General features: G+C 43.7%; 1 protein-coding gene across 2 annotated transcripts in view; it reads left to right on the forward strand.

The window, feature by feature from the left end:
* Window positions 1–1,164: 1,164 nt before the first annotated feature.
* The window catches only part of ADGRF5 (adhesion G protein-coupled receptor F5), a 42,637-nt gene continuing 24,648 nt past the window's right edge, over window positions 1,165–19,153 (forward strand). The window contains exons 1-4 of one of the 2 annotated variants that reach the window (XM_032681811.1): window positions 1,165–1,528; window positions 17,072–17,204; window positions 17,399–17,499; window positions 18,547–18,674. In XM_032681811.1, the coding sequence (XP_032537702.1) occupies window positions 18,573–18,674 (102 nt within the window). In that variant the 5' untranslated portion in view covers window positions 1,165–1,528; window positions 17,072–17,204; window positions 17,399–17,499; window positions 18,547–18,572. The remainder of the gene's footprint in view (window positions 1,529–17,071; window positions 17,205–17,398; window positions 17,500–18,546; window positions 18,675–19,153) is intronic. The other variant, XM_032681809.1, reaches the window with a different exon arrangement.

Consider the following 19,153-nt stretch of genomic DNA (forward strand, 5'->3'; position numbering starts at 1 on the left):
TTCCATCCTAAGACATCCTCAGAAAGATGTTCCAGATACACCCCACTCATGTCTCCCTGAAACAGAGAGAGGCAAGCTGTTTTCAGCTACTCGTACAGTCAAGAGGGAGAAGCTGATACCTCCAGAAAGCAATACTCATCACAGATAGCACATGCCCTGGGCCATCTGATGGGTTGATGTTGGGCCAAGGTGCTCTAGTTACCCTGCAAGAACATCAGAGATGGTGCAAAGCCAGAAAAGACAACAGCAAGGAACAGGCTGCCTGGGAAAGTGGTTGAGTCACCCTCTCTGGAGGGATTTAAAAGATGTGTGGATGTGGCACTTGGGGACACAGTTTACTGGTAGACTTGGCAGTCCTGGGTTAATGGTTGGACTCTGCAGTCTTTGAGGCATTTTCCAACCAAAACAATTCTATGATTTTGTGATTCTAAGGAAGCCATTACACTGTCCTTCATTTTATCAACATAACCAGGACTGAGCTTTGGGGCACCACCCTCACCTTCCTGAGGTGCAGTCATTTGGCTGGTGCTTGAAAAACCCACTCTGGGAGTTCCAGTGTGAGGCAGAAGGACCTGTGCAGCAGAGTTTATGGGTTATTCCAGGGGTAGTTATCTTTGGGGATACATGAGCCTGCCCAGATTTCTTCTGCACCTTGACAAGGAGCCCTTGTGCCACAGATGCACTGCTGGGATGTTGATGAAGACAAGCTCCTTGTGAAATGGCTCTCCTATATTAATTTGCAGAGTATCTCAGCACCTCTTAGCATGAAATGCACCGTGGCTGAAAGTTTGAGGAGCATCTACACAACCTGGGCTCCAGATCATTAAGTATAGTGACAACTAAGGCTCTCAGAACAGTTTACCCTAGGGAAAAAGAAGAAAAAAAGTAATTTCTTTTAGTTCCACACCCCTGATGACCAAAAAAGTGTTTTGCTCATCTCGAAATCACACTTCCCAGCAGCTCTGTTAGCACCCCCGCCCAAGTGTCCCTTACATCCACCTTCCCCCTAAAGGCAGGAAATCACTTAGAAAACATTTCCCAGGTTCCTTCCTGGCCAGAGGTCATCTCCATGTTTCGGACCAGCCGGAATCACCGTGTTCTCTGACACAACACCGGAGAAGAAAGATCTGTCCTGCCCATCCAGCACAGTGCTTTCAAGCTCGCGTTTTTTAGCTGCAACTCCACCCCGTGCTGGTGGAAAAGGGATCAGTTCCTACTGATCGCAGGAAAGGGAGGTCACGGGGTTTGCTTGATTAAATCACCACAAGCCAAAAGGTTTTTTCTCTCTTCTCACTGAGAATTGCTCAGAGGCTGTTTAATTTGTTCCAAAAAGAAAAGCAAAACAAAAAAACAAACCCCAAGCCCAACCACCAACAACACACACGGAAAAGCAGGTGTGTCTCAAGATCCTGGGAAAACAAAGGGCAGAGACTGAGGCAGAAAGTGACACTTGGATGGGAAGTTCCCATCCCAGCACAAGAGGACAAGTTTGGAAAAGGCTCGGACAGGACCAGCACTTATCCTACAGGTATGGATGATTTGTGTGAAATGCGGCATTCTTTTAACCATTTGGGGCAGGTGAAGGAGGCTTGAAGGAATTTTCAGGGCCAGATTCTGGCAATGTGGTGTGAGCTTTGCATCAGCAGTAAACCTGCTGCGGGAGGACTGTGATCGGCAGGTGTATCGTTCTGTGGTGATTAGCTGGCAATTTTCTGTAGGAAACTTTTGGCTTTTCAAGGTGTGAATTAAGCCATTCGAGCCTCTGACAAAGTGGTGCTGCCTATTCGCTTGGCTAATGAATGTTAATAGAGGCTGTGATTAGTTTAAGCTCGGGGCTGCAGAGGTGAAGAGGGACGTGCACGGAAATGCCGTGCTGATCCAGACTGCATTTATTACCTCCTAAATCGTGCTACAGAGTTTCAGAAAAAAAAAATCAACTGCAATAGCATCCAGATTTTTTTTTCCACTTCGTTTTATGCTTACAGTGGCTGGGATTTGCAATGCAAATGCAGGCACTGTAATTTTGTCAGCTGTGTAGAGCTGTGGGTTTGTTTAAGAGCAATCTCTTGCATCTACCTTCAGTTTCATATTAGGTGACATTTGCTGACAGGGAAGAGGGACTTGGGGCACTTGTGGCCACAAGTCTTCAAGCATCACATTTATCTTGTTTCCATTCTTTTCTATCAGTGTTTTGAGCTGCTTAAATGAAAGCCAGTTTTATGGTGTTCTGTTGGAGTGCTGATGTGCTGCTGCCAGTGCTCTGTGTCAGGGGGGATACAGGGATGCTTTCTGATGCTTTCACCTCTGTTGATTCCTGTATCCCCAAAAGCTCTGCTCTCTTTCCAAACATCTACATTTCCGAGCAGTACCCACTGTTTGCTTAAATGGTCATGATGCAGAAAAAACCACGGCTGTGGTGTAACCTTGTATAACCTTATTTCTCTCTTCCCATCAGTGGGACAGTAATGCCCACCTACGTGCACAAGGAACTTTTGGGTTTGGGGAAGAAAGGTGTTAGTGTTTGAATGCTATAACTCTCACTTCCAGTGACAGTTTTATGGGAGGCAATGAGCTTGCAACAGGCAAGGGAATAGCAAGGGAAAGGATGTTGAGAATTTGAAAGCCCGAGGCTCCATTTTTCCTTCCTCCATCACTTGCTGTTGCATAATGAAAATGGTATTTCTCAACCCATAAATTTTCCTCTCATCCAGAAAATTCCTCATCATCGCTTAACCTGTCCTGAGATGTCTGGCAACACTGCAGAACAAAGTGATATTTAAGGAAATTTAGGGGCAAATCTTTAGCATCTGCACAGCAGTGACACTTGACTGAACTCAGTGATGGCTCAGCCAGCTCAGAAGGAACCTGGCGAGAGTATCTGGCATCTGTCATTATTTAGTTTCCCTAGATTCATGTGAGTTTGCCTCCGGTGATCCAGGTTTAAGAAACAAACAAACAGAACATGCGTAGGCTCTAGAAGATATCTTTGTCCTGATCTTCTTGGTTATTTTTATTTTTTTAACACCTTTCAGACGGGCTTAATAAAGCAGTTTTCCGACATCTGAATTGGAGACGTGGGAAATTCCTCAAACTAGGCAGAGCTTCCTCTCATTGTTGTAACACAAAAGACTAGTGCAGCCTTTACTAGAGTTCCTTTTTTAACCCATTCATCTTGACCAGGAAAACTTCCCTGCTGCTGCCACTGCTCAGGGCTGTGATTCACAGTTTGCCAGAAGACAGCAGACAAGCATGGATGTGAATTGCATCATCCATGAGGACATCATTAGTTTTGGGTCTGTCTTTGCACACCATAAATGAAATGCCCTTGCATTTGAAGCTGAAATTATTTGTTGCTGGAATTAATCTCAGCCTTGTGTAAGAATCATGGCTTTTTAAAGCAAGTGGGAAGAACCTACAATAAAACCAAACTCCTTGCAGAAAACCATTTCCAGTTTTCCATGAAACAGCTTCTTAGGACTGTGATCACCAGGAGAGGTTCAATTGCCATTCATGAGCTGATCTGACATAACTGCATGATTATGCAGAGTTTATTTCTTAAATGATCTTGCATGTGGCTCATCCTGCCTACGGGCAGTTACCACCCTTCAGCTAATCTGATCCAGCACCTGCTGTGCTGGTAATGGAGCAGCAGCTTGTCCCCCTTATCTGTGCTCAGCAACATCCTGAACGAGGACTGAGCCAGCACTGGGTGAGGGCAGGAGCTGTGGAGGGTGTGAGAGTGGCCCCGGCGGGGTTGTGTTAGGAACGTGAATGAGAGTGAAGGCACAAGGTGGGTGTGCAGGAACAGGGAAAACGGGGAAAACAGATTTCAAAAGAAAGATTTACAGTGGCTTTGTCTTCTCTCTGATGGAGGAATGGTCCAGCCCACGTTTGGTTTGGTGGTGTTTTTTGTTTTTTTTTCAGAAAAGAGCAGCTCCTGCAGAGCAGTTAACTCAGTGTAGCAGGTTGTATAGTAATTACAGTGCTATATTTGCATGTTGTAATGCTGCCTCAGTGGACTTTGTTAAGGAATTTTTGACTACATTTACAGGCTATTCTGGGGGCTTGTCTGCTTGCATGGTGAGAGATGTTTCACCCCAACAACCATCCTATGACATGACATGGATGTTGTAACTTTAATCCACCGTCTCTACAAGTAGCCCATACCTTTTCCCAAAATTTGGTTTATTCCTGTGGAAGCCTGCAATGCATTCTGCCCCTAAGCCCTCCCCTCTCCATCATAATTCCCACCTGAGCAAGACAAACAAGATGGGTGTGCTGGGTCTGGCTGGGATGGAGCTAATGTTCTTCATAAGGTGCTGTGTTTTGGATTTGTGGCTGAAACTGTTGATAGCACACCAATGTTTTGGCTATTGCTGAGCAGTGCTTGCAGAGCATCAGGGATTTCTCTTTTTTCCACTGGCTCTGTAGTGAGTGGGATGGAGGTTGGGAGGGGCTACAGCTGGGAAAGCTGACTCGAATTCACAGAAAAGATGTTTCAAACGATATAACGTCATGTTCAGCAATAAAAAAGAGTGATGGGGGTCAGGGTGGTCTTTCAAGGTGGCCATTGCTTGGAGAATTTCTATGTATACCTGTGCTTGTGGGAGGTGGTGAGACATTACCTTCATATCACCTTTTTTTTTTTCGCTTTCATCTTTCTTTCCCTTATTAACATTTATTTATCTCACCCCAATAGTTTTCTCAGTTTTTCTCTTTCTATTCTGTTCTCCATCCTGCTGGCAGGTGAAGAGTGAGTGGCTGTGTGGGTGTTAGCTTCAGGCCAGGGTCAAGCCACCACAACAGAATATCTAGCCCACTCTTTAGATGCCTTCCAGTGGACCACTTTTGAACAAACAGAAGGTTTTTCTCAGCCCAGAAAAAAGCCCCTTTAACTCCCTTGTGCCTTCTCAATCATCTGAGTTGCACAAAGTAATACTTGTTTCAGAAAGAACTCAAAGGTCAGTCACCTAATATTGACCACTCCTGGCATTGAAGTTCTCCATTCTGGATGAAAGGGGAGCTGAGTCTCATTTGCCTTTTAGGTATTTCTACAGGTCTTGCTTTATGAGGCCATTGGTGCAAGCACCGATGGGTTTTTCCTGCACCAGGGTCTCTCTAAACACCCTGTGAAGCAGAGACAGCAAATGCCACCCTTGTTTGGCAGCAGAGCACTGAAGCACAGACATAGTCAGGGTCTGTTTACAAGGCTGGCTGCTGCCAACCCAGGCTCTGCTCAAACCCACCTCAACAGGAAAGAAAATGCTGTGGCAGGCCAGGTTTGAGGATGCCTGTGCGTAGCAGAGCTGTATGCATCCCCCATTTAAATCTTAATACGAAATATTAATTTCCAAATGCCTTCCCTCAAAACATAATAGAACTGTGATCTAGTATGTAATTTACTGTCCTCGGAAATTCCTCAAAACAGCAGAGCTTCCCCCAATTGTTCATGCACAGAGGAAAAGCTGTACTAGAGTTCCTGCTTCAGCTCAATCCTGTGACCAGAGGCTTGGCCCTCCATGACCATCAGGCTGAGTGTGTGAAAACCATCTTCATTCCAAAGATGTCCCTACGTGCCTTATGACAGGCTATTCACAACATGTCCCTTGCTCCTGAAACTGTTTTACTGTTCCTTCTTGAGAGAGAAATTCTTTAAATTCCTTCACGGAGTTGCTAAAATTGGGGTTGACTTATCCTGTGTCTGAGATCCCGGATGAGGCTGTGCATACCTTAAGTGTCTCTGGCTGTAAAGCAAGATTGATGGTACTTCCTTCCTTCCTTCCCCTTGTTATCCATCCTGTTTTAAGTCTATGGCTTAAAAAGTCCAGTTGCTGTTCATAACCACTGTCCCTTATTGCAGTAGGGACACACAAAATGTTAAAATTATGGAATCACAGAAGGGTTTTGGTTAGAAGGGACCAAAGAGATTGTCTTGTTCCAACTCCACTGCCATGGCAAGGACACCTTCCACTAGACCAGATTGCTCCAAGCCCTGTCCAACCTGGCCTTGAACACTTCCAGGGATGGGGCAGCCACAGCTTCTCTGGGCAACCTGTGCCAGTGCCTCACCACCTTCACAGTAAATAGTTTTTTCCTAATATCTAATCTAAACCTACCCTCTGTTAGTTTAAAGCCATTCCCTCTTGTCCTATCACTCCATGACCTTGTCAAAAATCCCTCTCCAGCTCTCTTGGAACCCCTTTGGGTACTGGAAGGGGCTCCAAGATCTCCCCAAACCCTTCTCCTCCCCATGGCTGAACAGACCCAGCTTTCCCAGCCCGTCTTTATAAGGGAGGTGCTCTGTGTTGTTACTGAAAATCTGCCTTAAAAGCTGCCTTCTCTTTTCCTAAATGCCTTATTTATGGACAGAGTTGCAGTGGTTGCCCCAGCAAGGTTCCAGCATCATAGTACCAAACCCAGCAAAGGCTTAATCCACCCAACTGCAGTTAATGGAAGCTTCCCTTGTCCCTAATGTAAGTACAGGTTGGGGATGCTGAAGCAGAGAAGATTCCTACTGAAGTAAGACCTAGATTGCCTGTACAGTCAGCAGAGAGAAACACAAGGGCCTCTGAAGGCTTGTTGAGAGACATGCCACCAAAGTAGCACCAACCTTGTCTCATTTAGGGCAGAAGAGCTGAAGAATATTCCTGTTCTTGAAATGCAGGATTTACCTTAGGCCATGCTAGGATTGGGAGAAACACCTGTCACAGCATGAGTTAACCCTGAGGCCATCTGTCGGGGCAAAGCTCACCTCCATGTGCCTGAAGTCTCCTTTTATCTCTAAACAAGGCAGCCCAGGCTGTACCGTTACTGGGAATGGCCCCTGGCCCATAATGTTCTTTAAATCGTTTCTGTGAGTCTTGGCATTGGCACTGACTGAGATAGGGAACATGCTGACTATGGACTAGATCTCCTAGAAAAACAGGGCAGGCAGAGACCTCAGCAGGTCATCTACCCCAGTCCTGCATCTTGTGTTTGTTTAAGCTCTCTGAAGGCACCAGGAGCTGGAGAAATGCCATTCCTCTGCCCAGCTCAGTGTTGAATCTCATAAGCAAACCTGCCATCAGGTACAAGTTGTCTTTGCATTGCTGTTTTTTTATGCTGCGTGAGCCCAACAAGCACCTTAGGGATTCACAAATCAGGATCATCCGTGGTCTCAGCCTGAAATGTGATGTAATTTTGAACCAGGATAAGCATGACTGAAGTTTATTATTCCTTAAAGTCTTCTGAACATTAGTAAAGCAAAATAGTCCCATCTGGCTTGATGATAGTCTGTCTTGATCTGATACATAGTGCCAATGATGAAGATATAAGAGTTCTGATGATTTTGAAAACATTATAGACAACGTTTAACTTCATGTTTAACAAAATTTAGTTTCAAAGAAGTTAAATACTAGCACTATTTAGTCTTTCTAAATTATCCTGTGCTCTGGAAGACAGACCAGTACAAAAACAGTAAGGATGGAAGTGCAATCAGTGGAACAACATATAAACAATTAATTGTTTTTTCTCTCAGGCTTGATCATTACAGAAGGGAATTAAGAGATATGGACAGCAGAGACCTGTCTTCACCATTCTAGGGGATTTCCCTCCATTTATATGATTCTGTGTGCGAAAGGGGGATGCTATTTTGTACTTCTACATTTTTATTGCTAGGTGTGACAGGGCAGGCCCTCAGACAGGAAACTCCCGCTGTCCAGAGCAGGATTATACAAACTCCAAATGGCTGACACCTACACAACTTACAGGAGTTTCCTATACAGCCAGCTGTGTTTGCAGCAATAACCGGAAAAAAATCAAGAGGTTAATAAAATGAAATGAGCAGGAAGCATGCAGTCATCAGACTTTCTAGTACTCCAGTCTATAGAAGTAACCCATGTCTGGCCTGACTTAGGGACCCAATCCAAAACTCATTGAAGCCCATGGAAATTCCACTGCAACAGATGTTGTTGGGCCTTGCTTTTCACTGTATTGATATGGGAGTATGTGGAGAGTTCCACCTTCCCTGTACTCGGACAGTGCTGAGCTTCAAATATCTTTTGTTACTTCTAGCTGTGAGATAGGCCTGCACCTAGATGCAGATGCTCCAAAGAGCATGAGGAGAAGAAGGGAAAGTTCATGGTTACGTCCCTTCTCTCATCCCAATCATCAGAGGTGAGCAAATGTACTCTGGTGGGTTCTTTTCCACAGCCTTTCAGTTGCATGCAAAGAGCTGGAATAGCAGGGTGGAACTCATTGTTTAGCTTGCTATTTTTTCTTCCATTTTTTTTTTCTTTTTTCATTATTCCTTCTACAAACTCCAACATGGAAGTCAAGCAGGAGCCCTTAGCTGGAGTTGAGAAAAAACCTCCTGAGTGTAGGTGAGGAAGAAATGCCAGGAAGAAGACAAGAGATGGGCAGATCTTTCTTTTTCCAGTAAAGTACTGATTTAAAGGCCATTTCACTTTCTTTTCAGCTATCACTGTTTTCAGCCTGGCATATTAACGTGCCATGTGTCATGGGCAGCATTCATCCTTTCACTTATGATGTTCTAGGACGTCTGTTTGAATACAACATAAACAAAAACTGCCCCCCTACTCCCCCCAAAAACAATACCTCTGCTTCTGTCCTAGAGATCCCTGAACATCCCATCGAGCTCAGCCCCCTGCACCATGCTAGGCATGAAGCTGGAATAGCACAGTTGCTCAAACATCACAGAGAAGGCATGTAACAGCCTGTTTATGGCCCGTTGGAATCCTTATCACTAAGCAGTTCAGTTTGGAGTCCTTGATTAATTAGTGTTTATTTTATTTTTGTTCTCGTTCAGATGTGTTATCTAAGGTCAGTGCAACTTCCCTTGTCCCCCCTTTCCCTTTTAGCCAACTCTCCCATGAAATATTGTTGTGCCTGGGTGTGTATTTCTTAAAGTCATTGTATGTTTTCTGTCTGAAACAAACATTGTCTGATCATCCAGCTTATTACGCACTACCCAAAGGTCATGCTTTATGCAGAGAAAGGAAAGCTCTTCTGTTTTGGCTGAGGAATAACAAACTATACAGGCACTGAGGACAGGCACTGAAAACAAGGCTTTAGTCCTACAGATCGAGCCTCTGAAAATATGTTCTATAGCTGTTTGAAAAGGGTAAACTAAGGCTCAGTTGCTGTAGGCTCTGGGTAGCCATGGAGCTGGACTGTCCTGTGCCAGTCACACATCTCTCCCTTCATACCTTCCAACCTTTGGCAGCTCTTGGTTCCTCTCTCCATGCATCCTTCACCACCACAGATCTCACAGCACCGTAAGCCTTTCATTCAAAATAGCTAAAGGGAGGCAGAGCTGTTTAAGCCACAGGAAAATGCTGGCATGGGGACAACAGAGATTAATTAAGTTCAAAAAATATAAAGCCCAATTAGAAAGACGCAGAACAAGTACCAAAGAGGTGGGAGGACTGCTGTGCTAGAATGGCATAGGACTCTTCAGCCTAGACAAGTGATGGGGAATATAAACATGATGTATGCTGGTATGAGGCCACAGAGAAAATATGCACCATCCAGTTTGACAATTAAGGACCAAACCTGACCCTAAGAGTTGCAGATTCAAAGCAAGCAAAGGAATTCAGACCTCCTTGCTCCTGGGAGTTATGGATATGGGGCACTCTCCTAGGTTTTCTTACAGTTTACTTCCTTTGTACAGCTTGAGAGGGCATTAGGGTTGTTAATCACCAAGGACTTGCTTTTGCCTCGAGAAGTCCCTGTACCTCTGGTAGCCAGAAGTGAACATTCTGAAGAACATTCTGAAGAACATTCTGAAGAACATTCTGAAGATGTGCTGCTCCAAGCTTACTTCACTTTTGTGAAATTCTTCCCAAGGACCTCTGCTTTAGCCCATGTTGGATATTAAGCAACTGGGCTAGAGAATCCTTGGATCCAACCAAGGACAAGTCTGCTTATGGCATTAAGCGACTAGTACCCATTAGAAAGGATGGGGAATGGTCTCCAAGTGTGAAAAAAGAAGTAAAAGCACAGAATTAAAGGCTTTTGCAATGAGACTTGACACAAACCTTTAAGGCAGAATATGGCAGGCTGACCACATAAGGGGCTGGTGGCCTCAGTGACTCAGGATGTGTCTAACAGCCCAAGGAGAGGGCCAAGAGCTGAGGCTGTGGACTGATATTCACCCCACAGCAAGCTCTGCTGGTTGAGGACGTTTTACCCTCAGAGTTGTTTGTTGTCCTCTTCCTGCTGATGCCAAAGGTGTGTTCGCCTCCACTTCTGCACAAAAGAGCCACATTCCCAGACACAGAATGTAGAAAAGTTTCATCCAACAGCAATAAAATACCTTTATCTGAAATGGCTGTATGGAGATAGATAACTGTGTATTCTAAAACAGAAGTGCTTGTTCCAACTTCTGCATTTATAACCCCCTACCAAAGAAGTCACTCCAAGGTGAGTGTTTCTTTAGGTCCCCTAATCAGTTAGTTATAGACATTGACAAGATCCCCCTCTGCCTTTCCTTATCCAGGCTAACCAGTCCCAGCTCTCTCAGCCTCTCTTGGTGTGACAGAAGCTCCAGGTCCTTAATTTCGTAGCCCTTTACTGAACTCACTCCAGTGTCTGTCTCTCTTGTACTGGGGAACCTGGGAGCTGAACACTGTGCTTAAGATGCATCCAGAACCAGGAAATCTCATCTTTGAGTCTGATATCAAATGAGAAATGTTGTCCCAAAGACTCTAGAAAGAAGACATTGACAGGATAAGAGAGGCTTCCAAGTGTGTCTGGCTGTAAGAGACAGAGAGTGGATGAGTCAGCCAGAAGGATAGGGTGGAATAGGCCAGGTTCTGCTGGGTGAAGAGGGTTTTTCTGAGCTAGGAAACCCATGTAAGGAGCCACAGGTCTGTGAGAATGTCTATAGAAGCAACCTGGCCACCAGACGTGGACTACCAAACCCTGCTGCGAGGGATTATACAGCATGTCAGTAACATGTTATTTCTGTCTCTGATGTCTCTTGATCATGCTACACTGGTGAGGCCATAAAACCCATGCACTATGTGGCCATCACCTCCCTACCAAAGACAGAGATACTTGCTCCGAAGAAAAGTCAGTTCTCAGCAGCCCTGCCTATCTAAACACAGTGACATGGCTGTAAGTGCAGGTGAATTGTTACCTAGCACCAGGGGAGAGGCCAGACAGAGGTCTAGCATTGGTGTGCTACCTTCCCAGACAGGTCAACTGTACAGCTGACCAGAAATTGAGACAGTGTTAATTTTGTGCCAAATGTGTCAGACTGTTTCTTATCTTCCTCCTTCCCTGAGTTAATAGTTAGCCAATAACTGTGGCAGTTGATGCTTATTCATGCAAGAATACTCTCACTGATTTGGCAGATCGCTGTTCTCCGGTGACAAGGAATAAGTCCAACTGTTAACTGTTCTGGGAGGGCTAGGACAAGGTTCCAGGGCTGGCTGGCACTTTCCAGAATGTGTTAAAATGCTCATGGAAAGTTCTGTTGGCTGCTCTCAGAGCATTAGGAATGCCTGAAGGATGTGATAATTTGGCCATTCAGCCAGGCAATGTTTTCTGTGCTCTCAATCATCTGGCTGAGTGGTTCCTATTCCAGCTACTGTTCCCTGCAAACATGAGTCCTGCAGAGCTGTTTTCTCCTTGCAGGAAGTTCTGCTTGGTCATGGTATGATTTGAGCTTGATCTGCAGATAGCTGGGGCTGAATTATTTTCATTTTCCATGTAGGCTATTTGGGTATGTAAAAAGGTCATCACCAATTCACAGGAAAGCTTACAGAGAAATAGAAAAGTCATAGGTCAAGAAGAAAAAGTATATATTTCATGAACAAGGATGGAAAATGTGAGTTGATGTAGAAAAGGATGTGAATCAGAGCCTCCTCTGGAAATATTGTTTTGGGGAAACCCTAGATAAGGCTACAGGTACAGTTTACCTCCTCTGTGCTTAAACTAGTGGGAATATTGTACTGCAGAGGTCCAGAAAGGAGTTCCTTAACTTGTCTAAGATAGAATCATAGAAACATTACATTGGAAAAGACCTCTAAGATCATCAATTCCAACCATTAACCCAACGCAGCCAAGTTCACCACTAAAACATGTCTTCAGGTGCCACATTTACATGTATTTTTAAGTACTTCCAGGCACAGTGATTCTACCACTTCCCTGGGCAGCCTGTTCCAATGCTTGACCACCCTCTTAGTGAAGAATTTTTTCCCAATATTCAATCTAAACTTCCTCTGAAGCAACTTGAAATCATTTCCTCTTGTTCTGTTGCTTGTTACCTGGGAGAAGAGACTGACCTCCACCTCCACCAGAGGTAATTGGAAGAGATCAACAATCTACCTTGCACCCCATTGCCACAAATTCACATGGAGGTAGAATCAGACTCTCTTCCATGTCAGCAGTTTTATTGCCTGTTCTTAAAAACCTCCCCTGAAGGAAACTTTGCAGATGCCCTGGGTGGCCTAATTTAATGCTTATAAGTATTACAATTACACATTTTCCATAATCACCAGCGTATTTAGCTTTGCTTCAGATTGTGTGACTTCACTTCATCCTTCACCCAGCTGTCACTGTGAACACACATGTCAGTCCTCTACCAACTGACAGGCTGTAATTGTGTCCATATTTGAGTCTTATCCCATCTAAACCGAACAACCTGTTCACAAGATTATACTCTGATCATGTCTTAGCATTCATAAAGCTCTCCTTTGGATGCTCTCCAATGCAGCAACATCCGGACACAGCGCTCCAGCCAAAACATCAACAGCATCACGTAGAGCACTTCTGTTATCTCCCAGGTCTTAAATGAAAAATATTTGTTAAAAAAAACCTAAGAATGAGATTTGCCTTATTTTGAACATCGTCACCGCGAGTGAGTGGCTGAACACGCAAAATTCAGACTCAAAACTAATAAGAATTGCAAATGGTGTAAGAACCTGCAGTGTTGCATCCGGCTTCTGAGAGCTTCTGGTATCTTTTTATGCATTTAGATACACAACTGGATTTGGTTACACAAATTGCTGAGGTTGGATTGTAGAGATGAAACTGAAGTGTTGATGGCCAGGACTGGAATGAAGGTAGGTGAGTCAAGAGAGCCCTCTTGACTCTTAACCTAATTTCCGAGTTGTTTCCTCGTTAACTTTTGCTTTGAACGGTATCTCTAATGTTGCACCTATGTGGGAATGTTATACTGGTCTATTTTGTTCATGCCAGATGAAATGTGTTCTCATGCTTTTGTAACTGCACGTTTCCATTGAATTACAGGGTCCACGTAGCTCTGCTTTGTTTTGAATGAGTGCTCCTCATTCAGAGCAGTTGTCCTCTAACACACCTTTTGCTTGCTTTCCTGAGCCTGTGAAGGTTAAGTGCAGTTTTTGTTTAAACAAAAAATATTCTGGAGTTGAAACTTTAAAACTTTAAAATCCAGGAAGTTCACAGTTTCTGATGACATGACAGTATGGGATTAATGAGTACAGGAAAAAACATCAGGATGATCAGGACATCCCCTGTACTCGCATACCAAGTTGATTACATACTTAAAGCTCTGGCATTGTGTAATTTTCACATTCTTCTGCAAAGTAAACCAAGATTTCTCCTACCTTTAGGCTGCAGTTTAATGGTGCAATGTCTTGAGCAGAAACCCTCTTTTAAGAAAGCCTTACTGACCTTCTTTCCTATTCCCACACCCCAAGGTGCTGTTGGTTAAAATTGTTGAAAGTCACAGCAATACAAAAAAGAAGACACCAAAAAAAAAGGAGGAGGGGGTGAGGGGAAAGGAGAGTTTAACTCAGACCAGTTTTCCAGTCAAGCGCTGTCAGTGTGGAAAGTGTGGATCCACCACAGCTAACTCAGTCTAAGCCAAGCCTGTCCTCCTCTTCACCTCAGCCTCTGCACTGGCACTGCTGCTTATCTAAACCTGCAAGCAGTCAGCCAAGGGAGCAGCACTGGGTGAAAATAATGCAGCTTTTTCTGTAGGGATAGACTATGGACTCGTGTTGAACAGCTTGCCAGGGCAGAAAGTAAGAGGTCCTCTTTGTCCTTATCATCCTGCTCCATCTGCCAACCCCTATTCCTTCCCCCTTCCCTGCTTGGGGCCACTTATCTGCTCCTCTCCTCTCTTTGACCTTGGCACTCACTGGGCCCTTCCTTCTCTAAGCTGATTAGACTTGCCCAGGTGAAAGCAAGTTTGGCACCTTATTGCTGCTTTAGTTTCCCATAGGGAGCATCAGTCATGCCAATTTAATCACCTTAAAACTGCTGCAAGAGGCTGAGGTCTGACTCACCACATTGCAGGCAGCAGCCAGTGACCAGGTTTGCAGACAATGGAACAGACCAATCTCATGAGTTAATCACTGCTTAAAAAATAATCTCCCACAACATGAACTTAATCCCAGGCTTTTCCACAGACATTACACGAGCTCAATGTGTCACTGCCTCGCACACTGCTGTGGAAACAAATTCTGTTGATGAACTGGCTGTGACCAAACACTGTACAGAGAAGGGCCCCATTGTTACTTGGACAGATGGTCCTTGTTTGTGCAGTGAGTTCCTGGCTCCAGATTTTGTTCAAGGTAGAAACATACATAACACACCAGAGTTTCCCTTGGTTTCTTGGAATTTCCTGCTCTTCCCCACCTTTCACAGTAGTCATCAGAACCATAGGTCTGCATCTCTGCAGAGCTTCTCCAAGGGCATAAACGTGTGTGTCCCCAGAGCTTTCCAGGCACAGCCCACAGCAAGCATGCTGCCAGCTCAGGCAGGGAAATCTTCAGGGTTTTCCTCCTCTATAATTTGTCAAAGCCCACAAACATTTTTCCATAGCTACAAAACATGATTTTGCTGCTTTCAGTCCTCAACACCCTCTTTTGTTAGAACAAAGCAGGTGAGTAACAGCAGCGGAACAAGTTAGTCCACTAATCTGCAGATAAGACACTGGAGGACTCAGATGAGTGCAGGGGGAAATAATGAGTACTACCTCATGAATGGTATCAGGAAATATCTCCTCTTAAAATGCCTTGTGGGTTTTCTGCAGTGGCGTATCTGCTCAGACACACACTTGAAATTTGAGTGCAGGCTCTAGAGAGAACTTCTTTTCTGGGCAGCAATAACTTGTTCAACTAATTATACAAGTTCCTGTGTCTTAATTTCTCTTTGAGAGAGCAGCCTGGGCTACAGTAGAAAGCAAAGGATGTTTAAGATGGATATAATTAGAAGATCTTCTCTTTGAACGACCTGAGAAGGTAAACCATGTTGTATCTCTGGGTTTTGTCCTTGTTTTCTAAAACATGTGTGATGGTAACTATTGTACTGGGTGGATCTGCAAGAGAAGGTGTAATTATTTTGCAACATACATGAAAAAGAGAAGCTTAGAGGAAAAGTAAAAAGAAGGTCATGTAGCTCACCTGTGTCCTCGGTTAAAGTGAGACTTTGCTATTTACCTCTAAGAATCCTCTGCATTTTAGAATTAACTTTGAACAATATTTTCCAACCTGAATGCTGTGGAGAATAAGAGATTTGGTAGTAAATCTTGACTTCTTTAGCTCTCTGAGGCTTTATAAATTGAAGTTACTTATTGCTTCCCAGGAGACGGTTTGTATGAAAAATGAGGAATGTGTCCACACAGTTGCTTTACCCACTGAAGGCAGATAGATACTTGGGAATTTGCTGACTGAACAATTTACAGCAGTGCTTTATTCATTAAGAAATTAAATGAATGAGGGGGATAGCCGCATTACTTGAGAAGAATGTTAATACTTTTCCCTATTTGCAATTTGTTTGCTAGTTTTCTGGCTTTCTAGATCCTGGCTTGGGATGTTTTGGAGTTTTAAATTGCTATCGAAGCCTGAGTAGCACCACAGTTCTTACATGAGTTGTCCTCTATCTGGTGTCTTACATGTACAATTAACAGGGCATTTCCTTTCAGCTACATGGTCACACAAAGGATGTGTCTGAAAATAGAGGTGACCCATAACATTTGAATATGAACACAAGTCTGGGAACAGTGCAAAAGATAAATGCAAAACTGTACCAGATATTGTTTAACCTCATCATAAATTTTGTTTAATGACCTTTTCCCCTTTCTATTGTCCGTTTCATCAACCTATCACCTATGTAATACAAGTTCTTTGTACAGATTAAGCTATTTTACGACGTGCTGTGAGCATATGCTGCACATACGAAGCTACCAGAATCCTTTATTTTGTTAGTGCTTCAGTTATTAAGTCATGCCACTATCTCAGGGACAGCTTATAATGTTTCCCTCTTGATCCACTTTGATCAATCATGGTCTTGGGTTCAGCCAGATCCATGGAAGTCTTGAGTTACAAGCAGATGATGTCTCCAAAATAGAGAAGCAGTGTCTTTTGTGGAATGCTGGGTATAGTGACAGACATGCTCAGGAAACTGAAACCCCCCCCGTAACAGTCTTTTTTTGAATAGATTTTGGGGTGGGGTGGGAAGATATTCTGAATCACTGTGATGTCTTGCTTTCTGGTTATACCTGTATAGGAGTATAAGAGCAGCTATATTGTGTTAGCTCAAATGTCTACATAACAGTGGTGTTTTTTGTTTTGGTTTGGTTTTTTGTTTAAATTTGTTTGGTTTGGTTTGCTTTTGTTCGGGTTGGGTTGGGTTTTTTTGGTTTTGGTTTTTCTCTCTGTTGCTATCCTAAAATATCTCAAAATTAGTTTTCCTTTTTGAATTACATCTCAGAATTCAATTGACATTTCTTCAGACCCCGTTTCTGAGTGGTAATAGTCAGTTCAGTGTCCGTCACAGAACACATAATGTCACGATCATTTCTTTCTGCCTTACACTTACCCGTGCTGAATTTCATGAACTTCATGACTGAGTCACTCAGTATCCTGTGGCTTCAGTGCAGATCTTCACAGGCAGACTTTCTCAATCTTGTAAATTTTTCCACAGTGTTGTATCACTGACCACTGCCTTTTCCACATCACTTGAGAACAGAGGGTAAGATACAGGCTTACACCACATTCCTGCAGAGCTCTGGTGATGGCATCTCTATTTGGAATAGAAAATAATTTATTCCTACTTTTGTCTCCTATGTTTCAACCAGGTCAGTATCCAGGTGAAGTCTCACTCCAGATGGATCTCCCTAAGAACCACACGCGGTGATAAATCCCTGCTGGATACCCACATTGGTGACATCAAGTACTATAACTCATTGCCATCTTCTTTCAATTCCCAAGGTGAGACCAGAGATCATTTTGATATTACAGTTTTCTGTCATGGTCTCTTCTGAGCTAGAAAGTCACAGCAAAGTGCCCTGATTGCTTGGGAGCACCAGCTCTGATATGCAATAGTGGCAGTAAGCAGCCACTGCCAATGTTCATTATCATCTCAGGAGGTGCTGATTTTTCTGCTTTCACCTTATAATTCACAGCCTTGCAAAGCCTGAGTTTGGATGAACAGCCTCTTCAGTGCAAAAAGATCATAATTTTACAAAAGCTCATTACTTTAATCAGACTGCTGTTATCCACTCAGGTACTGTTCAGTACTACTCTTAAGAGTCTTTTCTCAGTGCTTTCCTCTCTCAAAATGATTTTCACAATCTGCCTGGGTTCTGCCTTTTTCTGTAGCTCTCTACTAGCCATTAATTCTCAAGGTAGGGAAGTGCTTTGTTAGGAATAGCCAGAAAGTGCATATTCATAGCAAAATATGTATTTTTTATGTATTCTTCACCTCCCTTTTTCTATTTCCTTTGGTTGCATAAATGTGTCAGCATCTGTTATGAGAGTCCATGCTTGTTTTACCTCTTCCTTTGTGTTTCATCATCTGATCTACTGTGTGAGTAAATTAGCTTAGGTATTAATGAGCTGGAAAAGGTTATTTTTTTCTGAGTTTTGATTTCAGGCACCACATTATATTCTGGTGTGTCAGTATTCTTGGGTTCTAGGTTACTTATTTATTAACTCCAGTGCAATTAATGGAGATGTATACTAAAAACTCAGGATAACAGGTATTTTTTTCCAAGGAGATACCACTCTTCATTGTTTCCGTTGTTATCCAAGGCATAACAAACATGCAGAAATCTCTAGCTGAGTCCAAGGTGTATCTACTCTCTCCGAAGTGAGATACAGCCAGTAGCAGAGCTCTCCCTACTGCAACAGGAGAGGCCCTCACTTACAGCAACATTTCTAGTTGTTCCCTCATGTCCTGGCTGTGCATTTCCCAAGTACCACTGTGAGGAATACTTGAAGATCCAAAGGCAACTTTCCTGATGGCAGATGGATTTCCAACACCTCATTTGTTCTTGTTAGGAACCTGCTTAGGACCCTGCCTTCTCCAAGCGGTTTCTTTCTCCTATTTTGAGTAGCTACAGCCAACATGAAAAAAAAGGAAATATGAGGGAAACCATCTGATGGCAGTGGCAGAGGAATAATTACAGGCCTTGTTCATGCCTTGTCTTGGATGGAGTGAACAGGCAGAGTGTGCTGAAGGAATCTGAACACACTGTTTTTGTAGAGTATGCTGGTATTTCCTACTGTGTGAGTCAGCTGAAAATTCCCTTTTGTTTAATTATCTTTTCAGGTCACACAGCAAGGTCACTGGAAAAAATGCCATCCCAAATCACTGCAGGTCTCCACTGCCTGGTTCTGCTGGTCTCAGCCTGCTGCCAGACATCACAGGACTCAAACTTCAAACCATTCCGATATGTAGTGAGTATTCTTTCCCAACCCCATTAGTTTTCATTTGGTCTCTGCTTGTATCACCTTGATGCTCTCCTTCACATCCACAAAACCTTGGAGGAAGTCAGGATAAGACCAGGTAGAGAAACTGAACCCAGAGTGTGTAAAAGAGATCGAGAAATCCAGAAATTGGGCTCTTCTTGCTCCCCAGTCTTAAAGCCTCTCCAGAAGGCACTGAAAAAAACGATTCTGGTTTCTCACCTGTATTAGTCTGCAAGGGATTTCAATTGCTGTCCCTGGAGCTCAGCCTAGGTAACAGTTATGTGGGCATTGCTCCTGGATGGAATTCACCCATCTTATGAGAAAGGATCCAAATATATCTTGCCTAGAAGTGACATGTCAACAAAACTAGCCCAGGCACAAAGGTGTTACAGGTGGGTGACAGGTGTCTCACCACTCTCTTGACAATAGGACAAGTCCACAAGACCAAAATGCTGCTCCCGAGTGAT

This window comes from Chiroxiphia lanceolata, chromosome 3 (genome assembly GCF_009829145.1).
Source record: "Chiroxiphia lanceolata isolate bChiLan1 chromosome 3, bChiLan1.pri, whole genome shotgun sequence".
Classification (NCBI taxonomy): Eukaryota; Metazoa; Chordata; class Aves; order Passeriformes; family Pipridae; genus Chiroxiphia; species Chiroxiphia lanceolata.